The 23038-nt window shown below is 40.2% G+C and overlaps 1 protein-coding gene across 4 annotated transcripts in view; it reads left to right on the top strand.

Annotated features, from left to right (window-relative positions):
* The window catches only part of DTNBP1 (dystrobrevin binding protein 1), a 145685-nt gene that overhangs the window by 49177 nt on the left and 73470 nt on the right, over positions 1-23038 (top strand). For all 4 annotated transcript variants that reach the window (XM_036448076.2, XM_036448078.2, XM_036448075.2 and 1 more), the window contains exons 6-7: positions 6116-6248; positions 19772-19794. In XM_036448076.2, coding sequence (XP_036303969.1) covers positions 6116-6248; positions 19772-19794 — 156 coding nt within the window. The remainder of the gene's footprint in view (positions 1-6115; positions 6249-19771; positions 19795-23038) is intronic.

Here is a 23038-nt window from a genome sequence, read left to right as displayed (position 1 = left end):
CTTATTTTCGGGAATCAAGGTAGTAGGTCCTTGCTATTCATCACTTTGAATATTTCTTGCCACTCCCTTCTGGCCTGCAAAGTTTCTATTGAGAAATCAGCCAACAGTTATATGGGCACTCCCTTCTAGATAACTTATTTCTTTTTTTCTTGCTGCTTTTAAGATTCTTTGTTTTTAACCCTTGGCATTTTCATTATGATGTGTCTTGGTATGAGCTTCTTTGGGTTCCTCTTATTTGGGACTCTTTGTGCTTCTTAGACTAGTAAGTCTATTTCTTTCAACAGGTAGGGGAATTTTTCTGTCATTATTTCTTCAAATAGGTTTTCAATATCTTGCTCTCTCTTCTCCTTCTCGCACCCCCATAATGCAAATGTTGGTATGCTTGAGGTTGTCACAGAGGCTTCTTAAACTGTCTTCATTTTTTTTCCTTCTTCTTCTGATTAGGTATTTCCTCATATTCTAAATCATTGATTTGATTCTTGGAATCATCTACTCTACTGTGAATCCCTCTAAATTATTCTTTACTGGAGGCCCAGTGCACTAAATTCATGCATGGGTAGTATCCCTAGGCCTGGCCAGCAATCAGGTTGATTGGGCCTTCCTTTCCCTGGGTGCCAGCTGCCGGCCAGGGCTTTCCTTCATTCCGCACTTCCCCCTAGTGGTCAGTGCATGTCATAGAGAGTGGTCGAACTTCCGATCAGTCGAACTCCTGGTCAGTTGAACTCCCAGAGGGACAATTTGCATATTAGCCTTTTATGATATAGATGTCAGTTAGTATATGCTTAATATCTCAGTGGTCTTTTTTTATGTCTTTGACATTCTCACTAAGATCCTTGAAAGTCTCACTAAGTCTCTTGAAGCTCTCATTAAGATCCTTGAGTAACCTTATAATCATTGTTTTGAACTCCATATCCAGTAGTTTGCTTGGTTCCATTTCTTTCATTTGTAACATGTTTCTTTGTCTCCACATTTTGGCTGCTTCCTTGTGTTTGTTTCTGTGTATTAGGTAGAGCTGTTATGCCTCCTGGAATTGGTAGAGTGATCTTGTGTAATAGGTGTCCTGTAGGTCCCAGTGGCTCAGACTTTCCAGTCACCTGAGCACTCTAGGTGTGCCCCTGTGTGGGCTATGTGCACAGTCTCGTAATTGAGCCTTGATTGCTATTTGTGTCACTGGCAGGAATTGGCCTCCATGCCAATTGGATGTGAGGACCAGCTGCATTTACAATGGAAGAGCTGCTATGCAGGAGATATCCCTATGAACAAGACTTGCTTCAGTGGGACTTTGGTACTCACTGAATCTACCCTTTGAGTGTGTTGCTTGTGGATATGTAGAGTTATAATCTGGTATGGTCTGAAGCTAACCACTGGGTGCACTGGGTCTGGGGAAGCTCAGGAGGTGCAAAGTGAGCCACTGATTGGGAACACCTGACAGGAGCTACAGAGAGATCTGCATATGGCTGCTACATATATTGGGCTAGGAAGTGCCCAGGCGAGGCCAATCTGTGAAGTAAGGCAGGCTGGTGATAGTGCCAGGTTTTGGGCCTTTTATTGACAGGTTTGGGGCACACTGATTCCAGCTACTGCTTATTTAAGGGATTTTAAAGTCTGAAGCCTGAGCCGGGACAGGCCATTCATGTGGAAAAGCAGCTGCAAACGATTTGTGTGCAGCTTGGATGGGGCGAGGTCTCAGAGAATCACCAGGGCAGAATAAACAGTGTGGGCCATGCTGATGAAAACTCAGATGTGGCTGCCAGTGAGCTCGGTGACAAGAGAGGCCCCACCACAGGAACAGTGACCACTGTGAGCATTCCTGACTGGGAGAAAGCTGCCCCTAAGTTCCTGCCCTAATGCCAGACAATCCAGTTCCTCCCCATGTATCCCTGAATTCCCCCATAGTTGCTGCCCAGTGGTGCTGGAGCTCAGAGGAAACAGGACCATGTAAGTTTGTGTGTGGACCCTTTAAGAGGAATACCTGGGACTCTAGCAGCCTCTGTGTCGTTCAGCCACAATCCCCACTGGTCTTTACAGCCTACAGTTATGGGACTTCTCTTCCCAGTTCTGGAACCCTGAACTGGGAGTCTGGTGTGAGGCTGATATCCCATACAGCCAGGATCTCTCTCTCGATTAAAGAAATGCCACACATGGGTTTTGTACCAGCCCATTCCACGCCTCCACCATTCCTACTAGTCTCAGTGTGCTTTCTTCTTTACTTGTTTAGTTGTAGGACTTCCATTCAGCTAGATTTCAGGCATTTCTGAGTGATGTATTTTAGTTGTAATTTTGATGTGGTTCAGGGAGGCAGCGAGTTCCAGCATTTACCTACACCACCATCTTGGTTCTCCCCACTTTAAAACTTTTTAAAAGGGAGAACATAAATATGAATTTGGTGGTAGCAATAAAATGACCACTGTCTATCCCCAGCATTTTTTTTTAAATCCTCACCTGAGATTATTTCTTTCATTAATTCTAGAAAGAGAGGAAATTGGGTGGGGCTGGGAGCAGGAGTTGGTGGGGTGATAAAAGAGAGAAAGAATGAGAAATATGTATCGATTGCCTCCCATATGCCCCCTAATCTTTCCCAACCAGGGATACATCTGCAACCTGGGTATGTGCCTTGACTGGGAATCTAACCTGCAACCCTCAGTGCAACAGATTATGCTCTAACTACTGAGCACACTAGCTAGGGCTGACTGTCCCAAGCATTTTAAATCTAAATTTACTCTTTGACACAGAACATGATGCTGTTGGCCTATTCAGAAGGACATGTAGTTTTTTTGTTTGTTTCTTAATAGTTGGTACTAAACTATTCATATGTTTTCACCTGGTTCACATTTTATTAACAGAAGTGAACTAAGCCAGCAAGTTCAATTGCACCTAGAACATGAGAAGTTAATTGACCCGCCAAAAGATTAACTTATTAGAGTTCCTGGCCTCATTAGCTCTGTAATCAACCAGCAGAGCTAGACTCTAAATGGAAATTGCCATCTGTCCAAGAAAAAAATACGATGGAAAGAATGTATATGTTTTCAAATATAATTGACTCCATTATATATTTTCTTTTTAGAAAAATAATTTGAAATATAATTCCTCTCACTTATAAGAATAAGGGGTCTTAAGTATCAGAACAGAACATAATTTACAAGTATATACAGAGTATAATTTACAAGTATATAAGTTTGCCAGAAAAAAATAAAAATTTTACTGATATTTTGGTGTGTTAGATGCATAGGTGTCATTTACAACATGATCATTACTGGTCTCAAAATTATTAGTTTTAAATGACTTTTAAAAAACTTATTTAATCTTTATAAAAAATTTTCTCTGCGATTTTTATAGTGGGCCATTAATTATTTACTTACTGCCAAGTGCTTTACATACTTTTCCTTGCTGAACCTTTTAGAAAATTTAGCAAGATGTGTACTGTTAGCTCTCTCTTCACTGAAGAGGTATCTCACCTCACCTCATCTCACCTGTAGGGGGCAGAGCTGGGTTTCCAAGCTTGTGATTCAAACCCTACTCTTAACCAATCCCCTTTATGCTGAGGATAACCTGCATGGTACTAAGGATAACATGAAGCACTGCATAGCTTGAAGTTAAATGGAGTTCATAGTAAATTTCATTATTCCAGTTTTTGTCACTAAGCAAAGTGAAATAGCCTTTTAAATAACCTATAAGCTAGGATTTTTTTAAACCTGTCAAACCAGTTTTCACAGAATGGGCTCAATATTACTTCCTCAGTGCCAGTCAGTGGTACTATCTTCCAGGCTGAGTCTCCCAGTCTTTTTAACATTTAACATAAAAACAAAAAAATCTAAATAGCAACTAGTATAATTGCATCATTTTGCTTGTTTCCCCATATAAATTTGTTATATACTACTTATGACATTATTAAAAATTTTAGTTACATTTTTAATAGATTAAAATTTAGATTTTGCAAATTGTTTCAGGTTAGCCTTGTTGATATATTAGCTGTCTTATGTGAACCCTGAAGATAGATTCAAAACTGTTATGAACTACATTGTTATCAGCCTTTTCCAGACTTGCCAGTGGTTTATAGTGATACATTAATATGATCAAAGTCAGTATCTAATGTCTTTGAAGAGGAATGCTAAGCTACTTGTCATCATATTTTGCTTTTCAGTGAAATTTTATGCCTCTACCCAATCAATATCTTTAAGCTCTAGACTCTATCAAATGTAAGAGGAAATTTTATAAGTATAGAGATTTAATAGAGTTAAAATTTAGGATATTAGAAAATGTGAATGTTTCTGGATTTAATAAATCTTTGGATCAAACAAAGATTAATTAAAAACAGGTCAGAATTTGCATCTCATCAAACCTAAAGTCGCAAGTTAAAATTTGAGGAGTTTGCTTGTAACTTAGATGTTACAAAAGCTATTTAGTAAGTCATATGAGCTCAGCTGGTGTGGTTCAGTGACTGAGCATTGACCCATAAACCAAGAGGTCATCATTTCGATTCCTGGTTGAGACACATGTCCAGGTTGCTGGCATAATCCTCAGTAAGGGACATTCAGAAGGCAGCCAATCGATGTTTCTTTCTCATAGATCTTTCTATCTTTCTATTCCCATCCCTTCCTCCCTCTCTCATATCAGTACAAAAACAACTTATAAAAAAAAAAAAAAAAAGGAAAAGGAAAAGAGAGTCATATGAGCCCTAGCCAGGTGGTTCAGTTGGTTGGTTTTAGTGTCATCAAAAGGTTACGGGATTCAATTCCTAGAAGGGGCACATACCTAGGTTGCAGGTTCCATCCCCTGTTGGGGTGTATACAGAAGGCAACTGATGGATGTTTCTCTCTCTCTCTCTCTCTCTCCCCCAAGTCAATAAAAACATATCCTTAGGTGAGCATTAAAAAACAATTTAAAAGTCATATGAAAATCCAATGGATAAATGAAAACAATTTAAAAGTCATATGAAAATCCAATGGATAAATGAAGGAATTTGACACATTGTAATTGTATTACAGTTACCCAGTGAAAACTGCACAGCCAGCTTCTTCACTGCTGACCCTTGCCCCCCTGGAAGGCTGTGACTTCCTGACTTGGGAATCAGAGCTTGTATTGAGCCTCTCCCACCTTCTCTCCCATCTGTGTTAGATGTCACTCCTTGAGTTCCCACTGCACCTTGTACCTAGGTCTTTGTGGCTGTGTTGTCATTGAAATATACCTACTCTTTATTTTAAGCTCTTTGAGTACAAGGACACTGGAATACAAAGATGAAAAGACAATCCTTGTACTCAAGTAAATTGCCACGATGCTGTTTGAGTTCTAAAATCATTGACCTCTAAAACTTTTCTGTTTAAGAAAACCAGTCCTCACCCCTATAGCTGTGAGGTCTTGGTTTATTTAGCACCTTATCAATTAGAAATCATTGTAGTGCACTGCATAAGGGATTCAGTTCTGATTCCTGACTGCCCTTCCCTAGCTAGGTGATGTTGGGCAGCATGCTGAAATAATTTCCACAGGTTTTAGTCTTGAATCTTTTAAGTGAAGGATTTGACTAGATGATCTCCATGTTTCAATAAAGCTGCAAAGCTCTGTAGCTTAAAGGCAAATTAGAGTAGCAGAAGACTAATTGGTGGACAGAGCTGAGTGTCTTCCCACCAACACTGAGTATGTTTACTGATTATTTGTACATCTCTACAGTTCCCTGCAGACTTATGATATGGGGCAAAACAAATACTAAAGTAATGAAATCTCAAATATTACATTATGTTCAGTATAATTTGTGATAGTTATATTTTGCTGTGTTCATTTGAAATTGATTATTCATGTGTGGTTGGTATATAGAATAATTATGATATAATTTTAGATTAATTAAGATACTGTTTCCTCATCATCCTGGTTAACAGAGTGTTATGGAAAGTTATATCTTAAAAAATATTTGAAATATTAAAATATACTCAAAAAAGATAATTTGAAGTATGTTTTAATGTTGGTCAGTGTATTTTATTTTGCTTCAAGAAAGTTTAATAAGGAATATTAAGTAAATGCAAAACAATGGTAACAGTTTAAACTTTTAACTTTTGGATACTTTTCTCCATAACTGAGGATTCTGATTTTTAATGTTTGTTCTTTTGATCTTATATCTTTTCAGTGCATTTAGAAAATAGTTTTGAGGAGGTAGAAAACCATCTGCTGAATCTGGAGGATTTATGTGCACAGTGTGAATTAGAAAGATGCAAACACATGCAGTCCCAACAACTGGAGAACTATAAGAAAAATAAGAGGTGAGTTTGAAAAATGGCCACAATATTAATTTTCAATCTCAATTTTTCACAGTACTTCACATGCTATTCTTTATAAGTTTGGACTGCTAAAAAATGTTTCAAATGTAAATCTTATTAATAAGCTTTCCAAAAAGGATATGTATATTTTTTGTACCATTATCTTTTGCCATTTTATGAAGATGAATTCTACAAAAAAAAGATAGAGTGAAAAATTGAGGGGAGCAGAATAGTGGTCAAAGCTTTCTAAGAAATTGTTGCCTTGACTTTGTTTTACCCAAGTGGCTAATGCTTTCCCCCTTTTCTTTATTTTCTCCTTTTTTTATTACCAGATCAGGAGGAAAGGAATCTGAACCCAGGCTGTGGATAGGAGCTAGATGGGGTTTAATCTCAATCTTATCACATACTGGCTGTGAGACCTTAGGCAAATTATTTTATCTCTTTTAGTTTCAGTATTTCCAGTTTATAATAGTGAGAAAAATAATGTACCCGCCTCACAGAGCTGTTGTGGGGATTAAATGAGATGATTGTTATCAAATGCAATAAGTGCTCTGTAAGTGAAAGTTGTTATAGGGATTATTATCACTAGGCTGACCTGAACAGGAAAGGGGAGAGAGGTCTAAGGATAATAGCCTGCTAAGCTAACTGTGACATGCCAAGTTGTACAGTGACATTGTGGGAAGAGTTGAAGGTGCAGAATGGGTCCTCAGAAGTCCATGGGGAGACCCACAGTAGCTGGTGAGGGAGCCTGAGGTTGTCATCTGGGCAGAGCAGGAAGTATAGGAGGGTTAATAGGTGAAAGAAAACAAAAGCCATGAGATTGGAGTCCTGCTGAGGCTGCAGAGCAGATTTGGTGGAAGTGGGAGAGGACAGGTTTGGCAGAGTATACTTTTGATTTTAAGATGATTGGTAGATTGAGTAATTTTGGATCTATAGTGTGGCAGTAGGAAGAATGGATTGCTGGCAGGAAGTGCTGGTTACTGGCATATAAGAGGTTAAAAAAAAAGTGAAATTAAGCCCTGGCCATGTGGCTCAGTTGGTTGGAATGTTGTCCTTGCACCTAAGGTTGAGAGTTCAATTTCCAGTCAGGCACATTCCTAGGTGTGGGTTTGATCCCCGGTCAGATGGGTATGGGAGGCAACCAATCGATGTTTCTGTCTCATATTTCTCCCTCCCTCCCTTCAGACCTTTCTCTCTCCCTCTATCCTCCTTTTCCCCTTCTCTTCCTCTCTCTCTTTCCCTCTTTCTCTAAAATCAAAGCCAAAACCCGTTTGGCTCAGTGGATAGAGGGTTGGCCTGTGGACTGAAGGGTCCAGGTTTGATTCTGGTCAAGGGCATGTGCCTTGGATGTGGGCACATCCCCAGTGGGGGGTGTGCAGGAGGCAGCTGATGGATGATTCTTATGGATGTTTCTAACTCTCTATACCTCTCTCTTCCTCTCTGTAAAAAAATCAATAAAATATATTTAAAAAATAAATAAAATAAAATAGAAAAACATATCTTTGGGTGAGGATTAAAAACATTTAAAAAATGTTTTAAAGTGAAGCTAAAATGTAGGTATTGTGGATTATCACAGTGATAAAGTACCAAGGGATAGAGATGAAAACTGAATATTCTGAAATTCTTAGGTCCATGTGTTCCCAGGGCTGAGTCTTACTAGTAAATGTTAATGAGTCATAAGAATCACCTGGAAAGAATGTTTAAAATGCAGATTCTTGAAATAGTTGGTTTTGCTCAGTGAATAGAGCATCAGCCCGAGGACTGAAGGGTCCCAGATTCACTTCTGGTCAAAGGCATGTGGGCTCGGGTTGCAGGGTTGCAGGCTCCATCCCCAGTGGCGGGCAAGGAGGAGGCAGCTGATCCATGATTCTCATCATTGATATTTCTATCTCTCCCTCTCTCTTCTTCTCAGAAATCAATAAAAACATATTAAAAATAAAATAATAATATAATATAAAATGTCGATTCATCATTGGGGAGTTAATTCTTATAGCATCTTTATAAAATAAATATCAATAAATCTCAAAGTATTTTACATTCAATTGTTTACTAAGGTATTAGACATGTGACTTAAATTGAACTCATATTTTTATCCTGAAAGGATTACTACTAATTTAATTCAAAAGTATTAACAGAAATATAATTGGTTTTGGTTATTGTGAAAAGTCCTTGCAGATCTAAGCCAGAATTTCTTCTCAGCCACTTGCTACCTGTATGACCTTTTGCAAATGACCTATGTGGCTTTTTTATCTGTAAAATAGAAGTAATGATACTGTCTTAGAGGATTATGGAAGATAGGAGACAAGTGTGGTTTTTTTTTTTTTTTTAAAGGCAAAATAAAAGCAGGCCTATTATGTCACAGAATCAATGGTAATACTTAATTCTAATTAATTTGCTTTCTAAACACAAATAGTAGAAATACTGAATATGAAACATTGCTTAATAACATTTATAAACTATAATCTTTATGAAATGCTTAGCTTATTTTATTCACCATGTAAGAGGATGAAGTATATTCCTTCTGTTTAAAATATGTATTTATTGATTTTAGAAAGACAGGAAGTGAGAGGGAGAGAGAGAAGAAAAAAAAATGGATCAGAAAGAGAATCGTTAACCAGCTGCTTCCTGTACACCCTCCACCAGGGATCAAGCCTGCAACCTAGGCATGTGCTCTGATAGGAAATCGAACCGGTAACTTCTTGGTTCATGGAATGATGTTCAATCAACTGAGCCACATCGGCCAGGGTTGAAATATCTTTTTCAAAGTTACCTTTTGGAAGAAATTTATTCAGTTAAGCTACACACATGTATGAATACATATATTAGGCTAATTAATAATTGGTTTCAGTAGAAATAATTTGAGTTGACAACATTGAGAAAGAGCAGTTTTATTCAGTCAAATGTAGATCAAAGAGTATCTTTTAAGTAGTAAATCATGTACAACATTTACTATTCAAAGATGTCTTATTTACATTTTTTAAAATATATTTTTATTGACTTTTTACAGAGAGGGAGAGAGAGGGATAGAGAGTTAGAAACATTGATGAGAAATATCACTCAGATGCCTCCTGCATGCCCCCTACTGGGGATCGAACCTGCAACCAAGGTACATGCCCTCGACCGGAATTGAACCTGGGACCTTTCAATTCATGGCCCAATGCTCTATCCACTGAGCAAGACCAGTCAGGGCTTATTTACAAATTAAGCTCTTTCTTATTTACTTCTACTCAATCTTTAGGTATCAAAACTGGAAATATGGTGAAGGTTAGTGCAATGACACCAAATTAGTTTTGCTTGGTACAGAATTTCACTATCTTCACTGAAACCCTAAAATGATAATAAGTAATTTTTTAAAAGTTATAATTCACAAGAACAAAAAGACCAGAAAAGGCAATGCTATCCACATTTTGGAGCAGAGAAGGTAGATGATGAGTGGAAGCTGACTTAGCAGAGCCATGGAAACTGAAGGCTGAGCTGAGGCTCAGGTACCTGCACAGGGGATGAAGCATGTTGATGTGTTCCTCAGAACTCCAGAAAGGCTCAGCATTTGAAAGCACTATGAGCCTCAGGAGGTAAAAAGTGTTGAAAGTACATATATGGAGAAGTTAGACCTCTTGATCTTTTGCTCAGCCACATGATTACCTGAACCCTTGCTCATTAGGTGATGTTAAGTAACACCCAAGAGGTTCCAGATTTGAGGAGTCTGGACACAATTTTAGGGAAGGTTGAGCTAAAAACCTTTTTTATTATATTTTATATAATAAAACCCTAGGTGTGTGATACCTTTGCATGACATCATCACAAGATGGATGTCTAAGATGGCCACCCTCATGTCATCACAAGATGGCTGACATAAGATGGCCGTCACAAGATGGCTACCACACGATGGCCAGCAGGGGAGGGCAGTTGTGGGTGATCAGGCCAGCAGGAGAGGGCATTTGGGTGCGACCAGGCCGGGAGGGGAGGGCAGTTGAGGGTGAGATCAGGCCTGCAGGGGAGGGCAATTGGCAAGATCAGGCTGGCAGAGGAGGGCAGTTGGGTATGACCAGGCCAGCAGGGGAAGGAAATTGGAGGGAAAGGCAGTTGGGGGCAAGATCAAGCAGGCAGGGGAGAGCAATTTGGGGCAAGATCAGGCTGGCAGTGGAGGGTATTTGGGAGCCATCAGGCTGGCAGGGGAGGGCAGTTAGGGGCCATCAGGCCACCAGGGGAGGTTAGTTGGGGGAGAGATCAGACCGGCAGGGAAGGGGATTTGGAGGTGATCAGGCTGGCAGGGGAGTGGTTAGGGCCATCACACAGGCAGGCAGGTAAGCAGTTAGGAACCAGCGGTACCAGATTGTGAGAGGAATGTCCGACTGCTGAGGGATCAGGCCTAAACCAGATGGCTGGGCTGAGGGACACTGCCCTTCCATGCATGAATTTCATGCACTGGACCTCTAGTATTGAAAATAAAAGAATTAACTGAAAGTCTACGTATTAAACTGTAAGGCTCTTTAGGCCTCTTTCATTCTGGCAATTCTGGCAGCCAAACTTAAATTTTCTATGCAAATATTAGAGGCCTTATCTGAGAAACTGACCAGCATCAGAAAAAAACCTGTAGATAAGGACATTTGGGGAAATGAAGCAGCTGGGTCTGCATCTTAACATCCTCTAAAGATGAGCCCTACACCTCTGCAAAGGATTTCTACAATCAACTTTTTGGTACCTCATTCTCAAATAGAATGGACAGCTAATTTATTAAAGGGGTAATACAGAAAAATTGTTTAGAATGGAAGGATATGAGTTTGAAAGGGTCTACTAAGTACTTGGAAAAATTAGCGGGTAAAGAGCCATCGTTAATACATAATTTTATAAATTTACTTCTTTAGAAATAAAGATTTTAAAAAAGCCTTTATTAAGGTCTTATATTAATGATTAAAAATCCAAAGAACTTCAACTTTTTCGAACACTGGAAGTTGAAAATAGTTTTGACTTTATCTTACTTTATAAATACTTAGCAAAGTTTTCATCAAGTGTGAGGAAAAGTCACTTCCTGGCATACAAAGGCTCAAATTTAGCTCATGTGCACACTACCGGGAAACGGCTGGAGGATGTGCTCTATGCACAAAGGAGAAAACCAAGAAGGAAGGATGAACACAAAAAGAGGTGACTTGCCCTAAAAGGATCCATCTAATTTAGAAAAGAAGCAAAGGGAATTCTCAGAATCTGATGAAGAGAAGTTTCAGCAGGCTAGAGAGCATCAGACCGAAGCAGGAGACTTCTGGGCGATTCCATGAGCAGAGTTTTTGGGGGGGTGGGGAGGAATGAAGCTAATAGATTGTCTGATCTGCTTGACCATATTGAGAGTAGTTTTATAAGCTCTGATGGAGAGCTTGATGATTAATTAGTGATAAGTGTTTTTTAAAAACTGAGCAAACAAGGCAACTATTAACACTACGGGAAAACACAGTTTTATAAGAAGAAACTAGAGTCCGGTGCACAAAATTGTGCACAGGTGGGGTTTGGCTGACTTACCCCAATGGGGGCCCATCAGGCCGGGCCAGCAGAAGGGAGGGGCTGTGGGCAGTTGGCTGGCTGTCCCTGCTCCTGATCGGGATGTTGGGGGTGATGGAGGCCTGAATCAGGCTGGTTGGCTGCCACAATGCTCATCATAGCCACCAGTCATTCTGGTTGTGCCACTGTTCCAATTGGTGGGCATATATCGAGAACCATGTATGTATATTACATGATTCTGTTGCAAACAATATTTATATAACTTTATAATAATTAAATGTATAATATGGATTTAAGCCACAATTGCAATATTACTTATTGGGAAGATGAGGAAATCTTTCAACATGAAATGGACCAAAATAAATAGAAAATAAACTAATAATATATATTATCTTATGTTCCACAGCAAGAAATCAGTAAGTAATATTTAAAATTAAAAATGAATAAATATTAGTGTTGGAATATTATTTAGAAATAATGGAGGTAAATACCAGGAAAAATAATTGAAAGAATTGGATGTGGCTGCTTGTGAAAGAACAGAAAGGTGGAGAGATCTGGGGCAAGGGACTAATCTTCATCATAAACAAACCCTTGTGGTATTATTGGAGTTAAGGAATGCCTGCGTGTTATTTTTGATAAATGTAAAATTGAATTAAAATTTTTTTTAAATAAATCTTTATTGTTGAAAGTATTACATATGTTCCTTTTTTTCCCCCATTGCCCTCCCACCCACCTCTTCCCCAAGCCTTTACCACTGTATAGTCTGTGTCTGTAGGTTATGCATATATGCATATGAGCTCATTGGTTTATCTCTTACCCCCTCCACCCTCCTGTGCCTTCCCTCTGAGGTTTGAATCTGTTTGATGCTTCTATGTCTCTGAGTCTATTTTTTTTTTATTGTTTAATAAGTGGGCATTCTTGTTATTTTATTGATGGTTTCTTTTGTTATGCAGAGGCTCTTTATTTTGATGTAGTCCCATTTGTTTATTTTCTCCTTAATTTCCATTGTCCTAGGAGATATATCCGTAAACATATTGCTACAAGAGATGTCGAAGATTTTGCTGCCTATATTTCTTCTAGGATTTTTATGATTTGGTCTTTTACCCAGTTTAAATTTATTTTGGTGTATGGTGTAAGTTGGTGATCTAATTTCATTTTTTTGCATGAATCTGTTCAATTTTCCCAACACCATTTATTGAAGAGACTATCTTGACTCCTTTTGTCAAATATTAATTGAGCATAATGACTTGGGTCAATTGCTGGGTTCTCTCTTCTTTTCCATTGGTCTATATACCTGTTCTTATGCCAGTACCAGGCTGTTTTGAGTTAGGTGGCTTTGTAGTATAACTTGAAATCTGGTATTGTGATTCCTCCAACTTTGTTTTTCTTTTTTTTTTTTTAAATAAATTTTTGTTGTTCATGTTATTACAAATGCTCCTCTCTCTCCCCGCCCCCCCCCCCCCTCCATTGCTCTCCTCCACCAGGTTCCCGCCCCACCCTCTGCTCTTTCCCCACTCCCCATTGTCCTCATCCATAGGTGCACAGTTTATGTTCAGTCTCTTCCCACATCTCCCTCTCCCCTTTTCCCCAAGAATCGTCAGTTCACTCCCCTTTCGTACCTCTGATTCTATTATATTCAACAGTTAATATTGTTCCTCAGATATATTTTTTTAATTTCCTTGGTTTTTAGATTCACTTGTTGATAGTTATGTATTTATTGTTCATAATTTTTATCTTTATTTACTTTCTCTTTCGAAAGAACCCCCTTCAGCAATTCATATAATTCTGGTTTGGTGGTGATGAACTCCTTTAGCTTTTTTTTATTTGTGAAGCTCTTTATCTGGCCTTCGATTCTGAGTGATAGCTTTGCTGGGTAGATTATCTTTGGCTGTAGGTTCTTACTATTCATCACCTTGAGTATTTCTTGCCATTCCCGTCTGGCCTGCATGGTTTCTGTTGAGAAATCAGCTGACAATCGTATAGGTGCTCCTTTATAAGTAACTACCTGCTTTGCTCTTGCTGCTTTTAATATTCTCTCTTTGTCTTTTGCTCTTGGAATTTTAATTATGATTTGTCTTGGTGTGGTCCTCTTTGGATTCTTTTTGTTTGGAGTTCTGTGCGCTTCCTGGACTTGTAAGTCTAATTCTTTCACCAGGTGGGGGAAGTTTTCTGTCACTATTTCTTTCAGTATGTTTTCGATATCTTGCTCTCTCTCATCTTCTGGGAGCCCCATAATTCTGATGTTGGTTCGCTTGAAGTTGTCCCAGAGGTTTCTTACATTATCTTCAATTTTCTGGATTCTCTTGCCTTCTAGCTTCTGTGGAGGAGTGTCTTCTGGCTCTTTATGTTCCAAATCTTTGACTTGATTCTTGCGATCTTCCCTTCTGTTTTTAGGACTCTGTAAAATATTTTTTATTTCAGACATGTATTCTTTATTTCTTGTTGATCCCTTATCATTTCTTGTTGATTCTTTATTAATTCTAGTTGATCCCTTTTCATATCCTCATAGGTCTTATCAACCTTTTCTAGGAAATTCTTGAAAAACCTTATAAACGTAGATTTGAACTCTATATCCAGTCGCTTTTTGTCCTCCATTTCTTTCGTTTGTGATCTATTTCGTTGTCTCGGTATTTTCGCAGCTTCCCTGATGAGGCAGGGTTTCAGGGTGGAGCCTACAGCCTTGGCTTCCGTCAGCCCTGCCCTATGCAGTTCCTGAGTCTCAGTAATCCCCAGGGTCCTTCAGTACTTGTTGCAAGCACCTCTGAGAGAAAGGTGCCCTCGATTTTCGCCTGCTACCAAACAGTCTAGGCTCTCCCCCAATGAGCCCGGAACTGGGGTTCAGTTCAGTTGGAAGTGGAGTTGGAGGTGGCGTTCAGAGCAGTCTGGAGCCCCTGTCTCCTTCCCGCCAAGGCAATCCCACAGCACAGCCAACCGTCCCTGTGCGCAATGTGCGCACCTCCAGGACCTCCTTTTGCCGCTCCCCCGGGATTCCGCCTTACAGCCCAGCTCCCTCTGTGTGAGCCTGGGTCCCCGGGGTCTGGCCTAGAAATGGGGTTCAGAGCAGTTGGAACTGGGGCCCAGCACAGTCGGAGCTTTTATCTCCTTCCCGCTAGGGAACGCCAGCCAGGCACTCAGCCTCCCCTCCTCAACGGCTCCGTCCTCTCCATGCGCGCCATGTCTCCGTACCTAAGGCTTTTACAGCTCCTCTGCTATTCCTTCTGGTTTTCTCCTTGCTTCTCGTTGTAGAATTTCCAGTCAGTCGACTTTCCTGTAGTTCTGGGTAATGTCCATTTTATATTTTAGTTGTATTTTATTGAAATTGTTGTGTGTGGCTGCAGCTAGGTGTTTACTTGTGCAGCCATCTTGGATTCTCCTAAAATTTTTTTATTAGCTGCAACATTCCCTGAAGTGTTTCACATGGAATAGTAGACTGAGAAAATAGCCACTGATAAAAATTCCATGATCAGTTCAGTTTCAGAAACACTTTACCCTGTATTTGCCTCAGGGAGGCAATACATCTCAGTGTATGAAGGCTTCTGAAAATGTCTCTAGTAAAGAAATTTGTTTGACTCAGCATTTCATAACTTACTTGCTTAAAAATCCAATTTGCATACAATACATATTAAAATTCTTTGGCTTGATATTTGATAAAAGTTCAAATATTGTTACCAAAAATAAAACTTTTTGTTATCTGACCCACAAGAGAAGAGTTTTTAAAAAAGTAAACCTCTTTCATCTTTAAAAATATGCCCTGAAAAGTAAATGAATGATTTTTTCTCTCTCGCTCTGAGAAGATAATACATAAATAAAAGGTTGGTTGTGTGAGAGTGTGTGTGTGTGTGTGTGTGTGTGTGTGTGTTTGTATGCATGCACACATACACACATATGTACAATGTGTGCACCTCTGTAGTTTTCTAGAAAATCTGGGCAGACATCTGGATAGGGTGGAGAGAATGGAGAACAAATGATAATTTTTCACACACCTCCGATGCAAATAGACTCCAGTACATTTTCTCATCCATCAGAGCTTGTAGAATGGCCAGAGCAGCAATTATTAGAGTTGAGAAGGTGATTGAGTTACATGAAATACACTGGCTGTTTAGGATCCAGCATCAGACCCCTTGAACTTATCTTTTCTTAACTTTTGAGTTGAAACATATTGAATCAGTCCCAGATGTTGATATCAATGCATTCTCCATTGTGTACAGAGAAATGATATTTTGTCATACATTTCATGGATGTTCCCAGCATAGACAATAGATTCCTACCTCCTACAAAAGGTGGGATATTACCAATTCCCAACAGTAATGGTGGCTTATAATGACAGGGATTCTCACAGTGGACAGAGGAAGACATACAGCTTTATGTATGTTCCTAGGGAAGAGTCCAATAGCACTGTCTACTTTTGAAAAAACATTTCAATAGATGGTTTAAACCATTTCTGCATTAAAGGGCCTCATTATCTAATAGATGGTTTAAACCATTTCTGCATTAAAGGGCCTCATTATCTAATGAAAATGACATGCATTAAACATAGAGTTGTAGGGGGAGAATACCTATAAATAGCTTTTGTAATTTCTCTTGTACATATAAAATTGGGGTATCCATAATGATGGCTGTTAACTTTCAACAATTTCCTAAAAGAATGTACTTCCTCAGAGCTGGATGGATCCAGATGTTGCTCAGAAATTTTGTGATAGCTCTGAGTTTCATATGCATGACTCTGGTACTCAATAGACTTGTTGTTCTACTTAGGTGTCTTCCAGGTGAGGCTCAAATATCTTTGGTAGGTCACACTTACATCGAGATAGGTTGCATTTGGTCCTTGAATTGCATTCTGGCTAGTAAAGATTGCACACACACGGAGCCAAAGAGAGGTGCGGCTTTTATTCCCAGTCCTATCACTTACTAGATGTGTGGCCTTTCAGCCTCAAGCTTCATTTTTCTCATGTAGTAAATGAGGATGTTAGCACCTACAATAGGGTATTGTAGGTTATAGAGGATAATGTATGTGGGTGCTTTGTACAATATGTAGAGTAAGAACAACATATTTTACAGTTAGAACACAAATATTCCTTATCTCTGTCTCATCCTTCTTCATCTTACTTGTCTCAACTACCTGCCTCCCCCTTCAAATCAAATAAATTTTCATGGAAAACAAGTCTAGGAAAGTCATTTTCTTGCAAGTTTCCTAGACCTTCATTATCTTTTTGGGGATCAATTTTTAAAATTCCAAATCTCTTTGTTACCATATTACTCAGATTATTTTCAGCATTAACTGCCAAGATTCTAGGATCCTATAATTTTATTACTTCTAGGTTATGCTTGCCCCAAATAGATAAATATATGAAACTATATCAATAGCATGATAAATAAGAACTTAGCACAGTTTTTATGATGAACTAGCTGCTTTTCAGGATAATGTGTTAAAAATGTCTTGTTCTGTAACACATCCCCTAGGTAGTATCTGTGTAAGGATTAACAACAGGGACTTTTAAGAGCTAGGCAGTCTTGAGGAAATGTACTTCTAGCTGATGGCCACCTCTGTTCCCATCCCTTCTACTCTGTTAATCACAAATCCACCAAGCCTGTAAGTACACATTTTCATGGCCTCAGAATGCTGGGGAACACCAGCGTTGGTAATTGTAAGTGGTAGTGGTCCTTTTGGAAGAAGTTATGTGAGATCTTTCCTATGAACAGGTAGTCACAGTCACAGACTCTGTCCTTCAGACATAACAAAGGGTGTCTCTGCAGGTGTTTTCTATACAGAAAATGTCGCTGACCATACTTTAAAAGAATTTTCCTCTAAACGTTTTCAAGTGTTAAGGAAAATGTTAAAGTTGATTCTACAGTTGGCATTTTGAATGTGATATTTTGCCCTAAAGAATCATTGTTTTAGATTTTTAACATGGGAAACGGCGTAATATGTAGAGAAAGTGTGCTTCCATCTGTGATATGTTTGTGTTTGTGGAGACATTTATCCACTGGTTCCAATTTGTCAAGTTCGCATCTGTGTGTCTGATTTAGTTGATTTCTAGACATATACAGAGTTAATATACTTCTTGCAACATTCCATAGATTTATTTATTAATCTGATGCTCTTTTTTTTGTTTGTTTGTTTTTATGCTGCCCTCATAACTCAACTCCTGAAGAGAAAATGATTAAAAAGCAATTTCACCCTTTAGAAGTATTATTAGACTTTGAGTCTTGTGCTGTTTGTTGAATGTATTAGTTTCACATTTTTGTTATGCTAAATTTTATAAAGGCACTTGCTGAATTGAGTAAAATTTAAAATGTAAAATCTAAAAGAAGGCATTTCAATTCTTTCTTTTTATTTGATCTTCTGAAAATACTGTTGAACTGAAAAAATAAGAGACTCCATTTATAAAAAATGGCAAACAAGTTATCAAATGAGATACTATGTGACCAAGTTTTTTTTTTTTAAATATAAGAATAAAATTCTCTAGTCATAGTAAGGGCTTCTTTGAAAAAGCAGGTATTCTTAGCCAATCTGTAGTTATAGTACTTGATAATCATGATTTGCTAGGGTGGGTCCGACTGTGACTCTGCACATGTATGATGGACAGGGCAGATGAAACGTGATCTGTGCACTTCAGGAGCTCTGTAATGTAACTGTAGAGATGATACATGTACGGAAATAACTGCATTAAAAGTGCATGAGGTGTTATAACATTGATAGAACTAAACGTTTTATGAGTTTAGATAAGGGAGATAGCCAATTGGATGCCAAGGATGTCCCTTTATAGAAAAGATGAACCTGAAGACAGTTTCACACAGATTACTGTCATTACTGTTTCTAATAACACTAGAGGCCCAATGCACAAAATTTGTGCAAGAGTAGGCTTTCCTTCCCCCGGTGCCAGCACTGGCTTTCCTCCGGCACGTAGGACCTGGGCTTCCCTTGCAGCCCCAGCTTTGTCTGGAAGGTCGTCCAGAAAGACGTATGGTCTAATTAGCATATTATGCTTTTATTATTATAGATTATTATAGACTAGAGGCCCGGTGCATGATATTTGTGCATTCGAGCGGGTCCCTCAAACCAGCCTACACCCTCTGGCAGCCTGGGACCACTCACTCCTTAACGCCCACCTACTTGCTGCTCCTTAGCACTTGACTTACTGCTCCTTAGCACTGTGGCAGTGGGCTCCAGCCACCGCCATTGCACTTAGCAGCAGTGAACCTGGATTCTGGCTGAGCAGCATTCCCCCTGTGGGAGTGCACTGACCACTGGGGGCAGCTCCTGCCTTGAATGTTTGCCCCCTGGTGGTCAGTGCATGTCATAGTGACTGGTCATTCTGCCTTTATTAAGTAAACTTACCTTCTTAAAATTATTTTTATTAGTACTAATAATAAAAAAAATGGAATTATAATTTTATGAAGGAAAACCTGGACATACTTGCATCAACTTCTTTGTAAAAAATGTTTTGTTTTGTGTTCCTTCTTTTGTTTGCTCTCGCTTTACATTTTCCCAGGAAACTTTGTATTTTAGCATCCTTCATTGACACTGACAAAATTGTCAAACACAGAATTTCCTGGAGGCTTGGCCCTTTTGTGTCAGCATGAGTTATAGACCTCAGTCTTTTGATACTCGCTTCCCCTTTTATTTAAATGAGGAAATAACTGCCCTTATTCTGGATAATTTTTAATTAGAGATCTTAAAACTCTATTATTTAAAGTTTATTAGTGGAAGGACAATTAAGTGTTCTTATAAGTTGATTATTATATATACAAGATGGCTCATAGCTGGTATTAAAATGCTCTGTGTTTTCTTATAAGTATTTCAGAATTTTAAATTTTGGCAGAATTTTCTTGAGCAATTAATAGTGTAATAGAAAAACTGAAAATAGTAGATTTAGTCTAGTTATATTTATAATTACAATAAAATATTGATATGCAAGCATCCAGTCATATCACTGGGCTTTTAAAGTACATACATTTTTATTATAATCTAAGAGCAGTTTTCACTGGAAATAGATTATTTTAAATCTACATTTTCTTTTTTTCTTTTTCTACAGGAAGGAACTTGAAACCTTCAAAGGTAATTTTGTGTTTAATTCTTCACTTTAAAGTAGATGAGACTTAATTGATGTCATATATTCTTTCTTAATGATGATGAACAAACTCATTCCTTTTTCTTTAAGTCAGTTTACATTAAAAAAAAAGTTTGCTTAATACTGTTTGTCAGTCTTATTTAATCACAATTGATTTTGATATTGTTTAGCCATAACACATGTACCGAGTGAGAGTTGCTACTAATGACCATTATAAGTAACTAGAGGCCCAATGAATGAAATTTCTGCATGGTTAGGGTCCCTAGGCCTGGCTGGTGATCAGGGCCGACTGGGGCCTTCTGACTGCCTCCCTTCGTTCTGCGCCACTCCCTGGTGGTCAGTGTACATCATGGCAAGTGATCGGTCTACATGTACTCCTGTTGGGACAATTTGCATATTAGGCTTTTATATATATAGATACATTAGGATGGCACAGTGCTAATTATCAGGTTGCTGAGAATCATAATTTAAAAAGATTCTGGTTTCCATTTTGTAAACTCTGGGCCACAAGGACAGAGTGTGGTGTTAGAGATAGAGCTTTTCTTCTGCAGTTGACCCCCTGTTATTTGAACCTGCTGAGAGGTATTCAGTATTGGGTCACATTATGTCACTGTCTTGAAATTTGGGCTAAGTCTCAATGTTTTTCAGGATTTTTTTTTAATCTATAAAATTAAAAGTTCTGATGAACTATATTCTGATATGCTAAAAGCATCCAGCATTGCTTTCTAATTTTAAGGAATTTCTGAGGTTAGAGCATTGAAGAATTCTTGGTCATGTTGACTCTTAATTATATTTCACATATAAGCTAGTATTGACCTTTCAATTTACCGAATGATTAAGGATTTTCCACTATCCTCCTGCTATATAATAAAGAGGTAATATGCAAATTGACCCTCACACCCTCACAAGATGGCTGCCTATAGTGAGGAACAAACAAATGACTGAACAAGCAAGCTGTGTGAGATGACCAGGCCAGCAAGGGGATTAGTGAAGGATGACCAAATGACTGAACAGCAGGCTGCGTGGGGTGACCCGGCCAGCAGGGGGTTAGCAAAGGACACCAAACAACTGAACAAGCAAGCTGCATAGGGCAAGCAGGCCAGCAGGGGGCTTAGTAAGAGATGACCAAACAACTGAACAGTTGATCACGACTGAGCAAGCAGGCTGTGTGGGGCGACCAAACCACTGGGGGACGGGGGGCAGTTAGGGGCAAGTAGGCCAGTCGGGGAGGCAGTTGGGGGTGCATTTATGGATGACCAGGGGGGGATTTAGGGGTGACCAGGCCAGCAGAAGGGGGCAACCATGCTGGCAGGGGTGGCAGTAAGGTGTACCAGGCCAGTGGGGGAGGTTCAGTTAGGAGCTACCAGGCCTGAGGGAGGGGGAAGTTGGGGGTGACCTGGCCAGCAATAGGGGGCAGTTATTGGCGACCAGGCTGGTGGGGGTGGGGGGGATGTTAAGGGCAATCAGGCCGGCACATAGAGGCAGTGAGAGGCGATCAGGCTGGCATGGGGGGACAGTTAGGGGCAACCAGGCAGACAGGCAGGTGAGCCAGTGGTCCAGATTTGTGAGAGAGATGTCTCAGATTGGAGAGGGTGCAAGCTGGGCTGAGGGGACCCCCCCATGCACAAATTTCGAGCACTGGGCCTCTATAGTTGAACTAGAGGTCCGGTGCATGAAATTCGTGCACAAGCGGGGGTCCCTCTGCCTGGCCAGCAATTAGGGGCGATCAGAGCCGATCAGTGCTATCTTGCCCAGTCCTGATTGGGGCCGATTGGGACCAATTGGGGCTGGTGGCCAGGGAGGGACTGTGGGAGGGTTCCAGGGCCTATCTTGCTCAGTCCTGATTGACCGGACCCCAGCAGCAAGCTAACCTACCAGTCAGAGCACCTGCTCCCTGGTGGTCAGTGCACATCATAGCAACTGGTCAATTGATCGACTGTCTGCCTCCTGTTGGTCAGTGCATGTTATAGTGAGCGGTTGAGTGGCCTTAGTATATCATTAGCATATTATGCTTTAATTGGTTGGTCAAACGATTGACCAGACACTTAGCATATTAGTTTTTTATTATATACTAGAGGCCCGATGCATGAAAATTCATTCAAGAGTAGGCCTCCCTTTGCCTGGCTGCCAGCACTGGCTTTCCTCCAGCACCTGGGACCTGGGCTGCTGGCACCGACTTCCCGTTAGCACCCAGGACATAGGCTTCCCTCCTTCACTGCCAGCAGGCATCTGGGACCTGGGCTTCTCTCCTCCAGCAGACACCTGGGACTGAGGCTCCCCTCTTTCGGCCATCTGGAGGCACCTAGGACCTGCATTTTCCTCCTCTGGCCACCTGCAGGCATCCAGACCCAGGTTGCTTCCCTCCTCTGGCCGTCAGCAGGCACCCAGGACTCAGGCTGGCAGATACTCGGGACCTGGGCTGACTTCACTTGGGCCACCTGCAGGCACCTTGGACCTGGACTGGCTTCCCTCCAGCCCCAGTTTTGCCAGGAATGACGTCTGGAATAACATCCAGTCTAATAAGCATATTACTTCTTTATTATCTATATTAATAAAGGGGTAATATGCTAATTAGACTGGGTCAACTGGACATCTGACTTCCTTCCGGACAAAACCATGGTGGTGGGGGCCAAAGAGAGGCAGTTATGGGCGATCAGGCTGGCAGGGGAGCAAGCATTAGAGGCAAGATCAGGCTAGCATGGGGAAGCAAGCAATTAGGGGTGAAATCAGGCTGGCACAGGGGAGCAAGCAGTTAGGAGCAATCAGGCTGATGAGGGAGCAAGCATTTGGGGGTGATCAGGCTGGCAGGGGAGCAGTTAGGGGGCAATCAGGCTGGCAGGCAGAGATGGTTAGGGGTGATCAGGCAGGCAGGCAGGCAGGCAAGCAATTAGGAGCCAGCGGTCTGGATTGTGAGAGGGTGTCTGACAGCTGATTTAGGCATAATCTGGGATCAGGCCTAAACTGGCAGTTAGACATCCCCAGAGGGTCCCAGATTGGAGAGGGTGCAGGCCAGGCTAAAGGACACCCTCCTTCCATGCATGAATTTCATGCACTGGGCCTCTAGTTATAGATAAGATTGTTAAGTGTGTGATCTCACTGGATGTTTAGAAGAACTGAATAATCCTCAAGATAAAAGGTATAAAGGCTTATTTCTGCTATGACTACAATTGTACTGATTTGCTTTGGCTAGGTTTCTATTTAACTGCTTACAGTTATAGTATATGATTAAGC

Source organism: Pipistrellus kuhlii, unplaced genomic scaffold, assembly GCF_014108245.1.
Source record: "Pipistrellus kuhlii isolate mPipKuh1 unplaced genomic scaffold, mPipKuh1.p scaffold_m20_p_2, whole genome shotgun sequence".
Lineage (NCBI taxonomy): Eukaryota > Metazoa > Chordata > Mammalia > Chiroptera > Vespertilionidae > Pipistrellus > Pipistrellus kuhlii.
The sequence above is the reverse complement of the archived record's forward strand: the minus strand, read 5'-3'. Positions and strand labels throughout refer to the sequence as shown.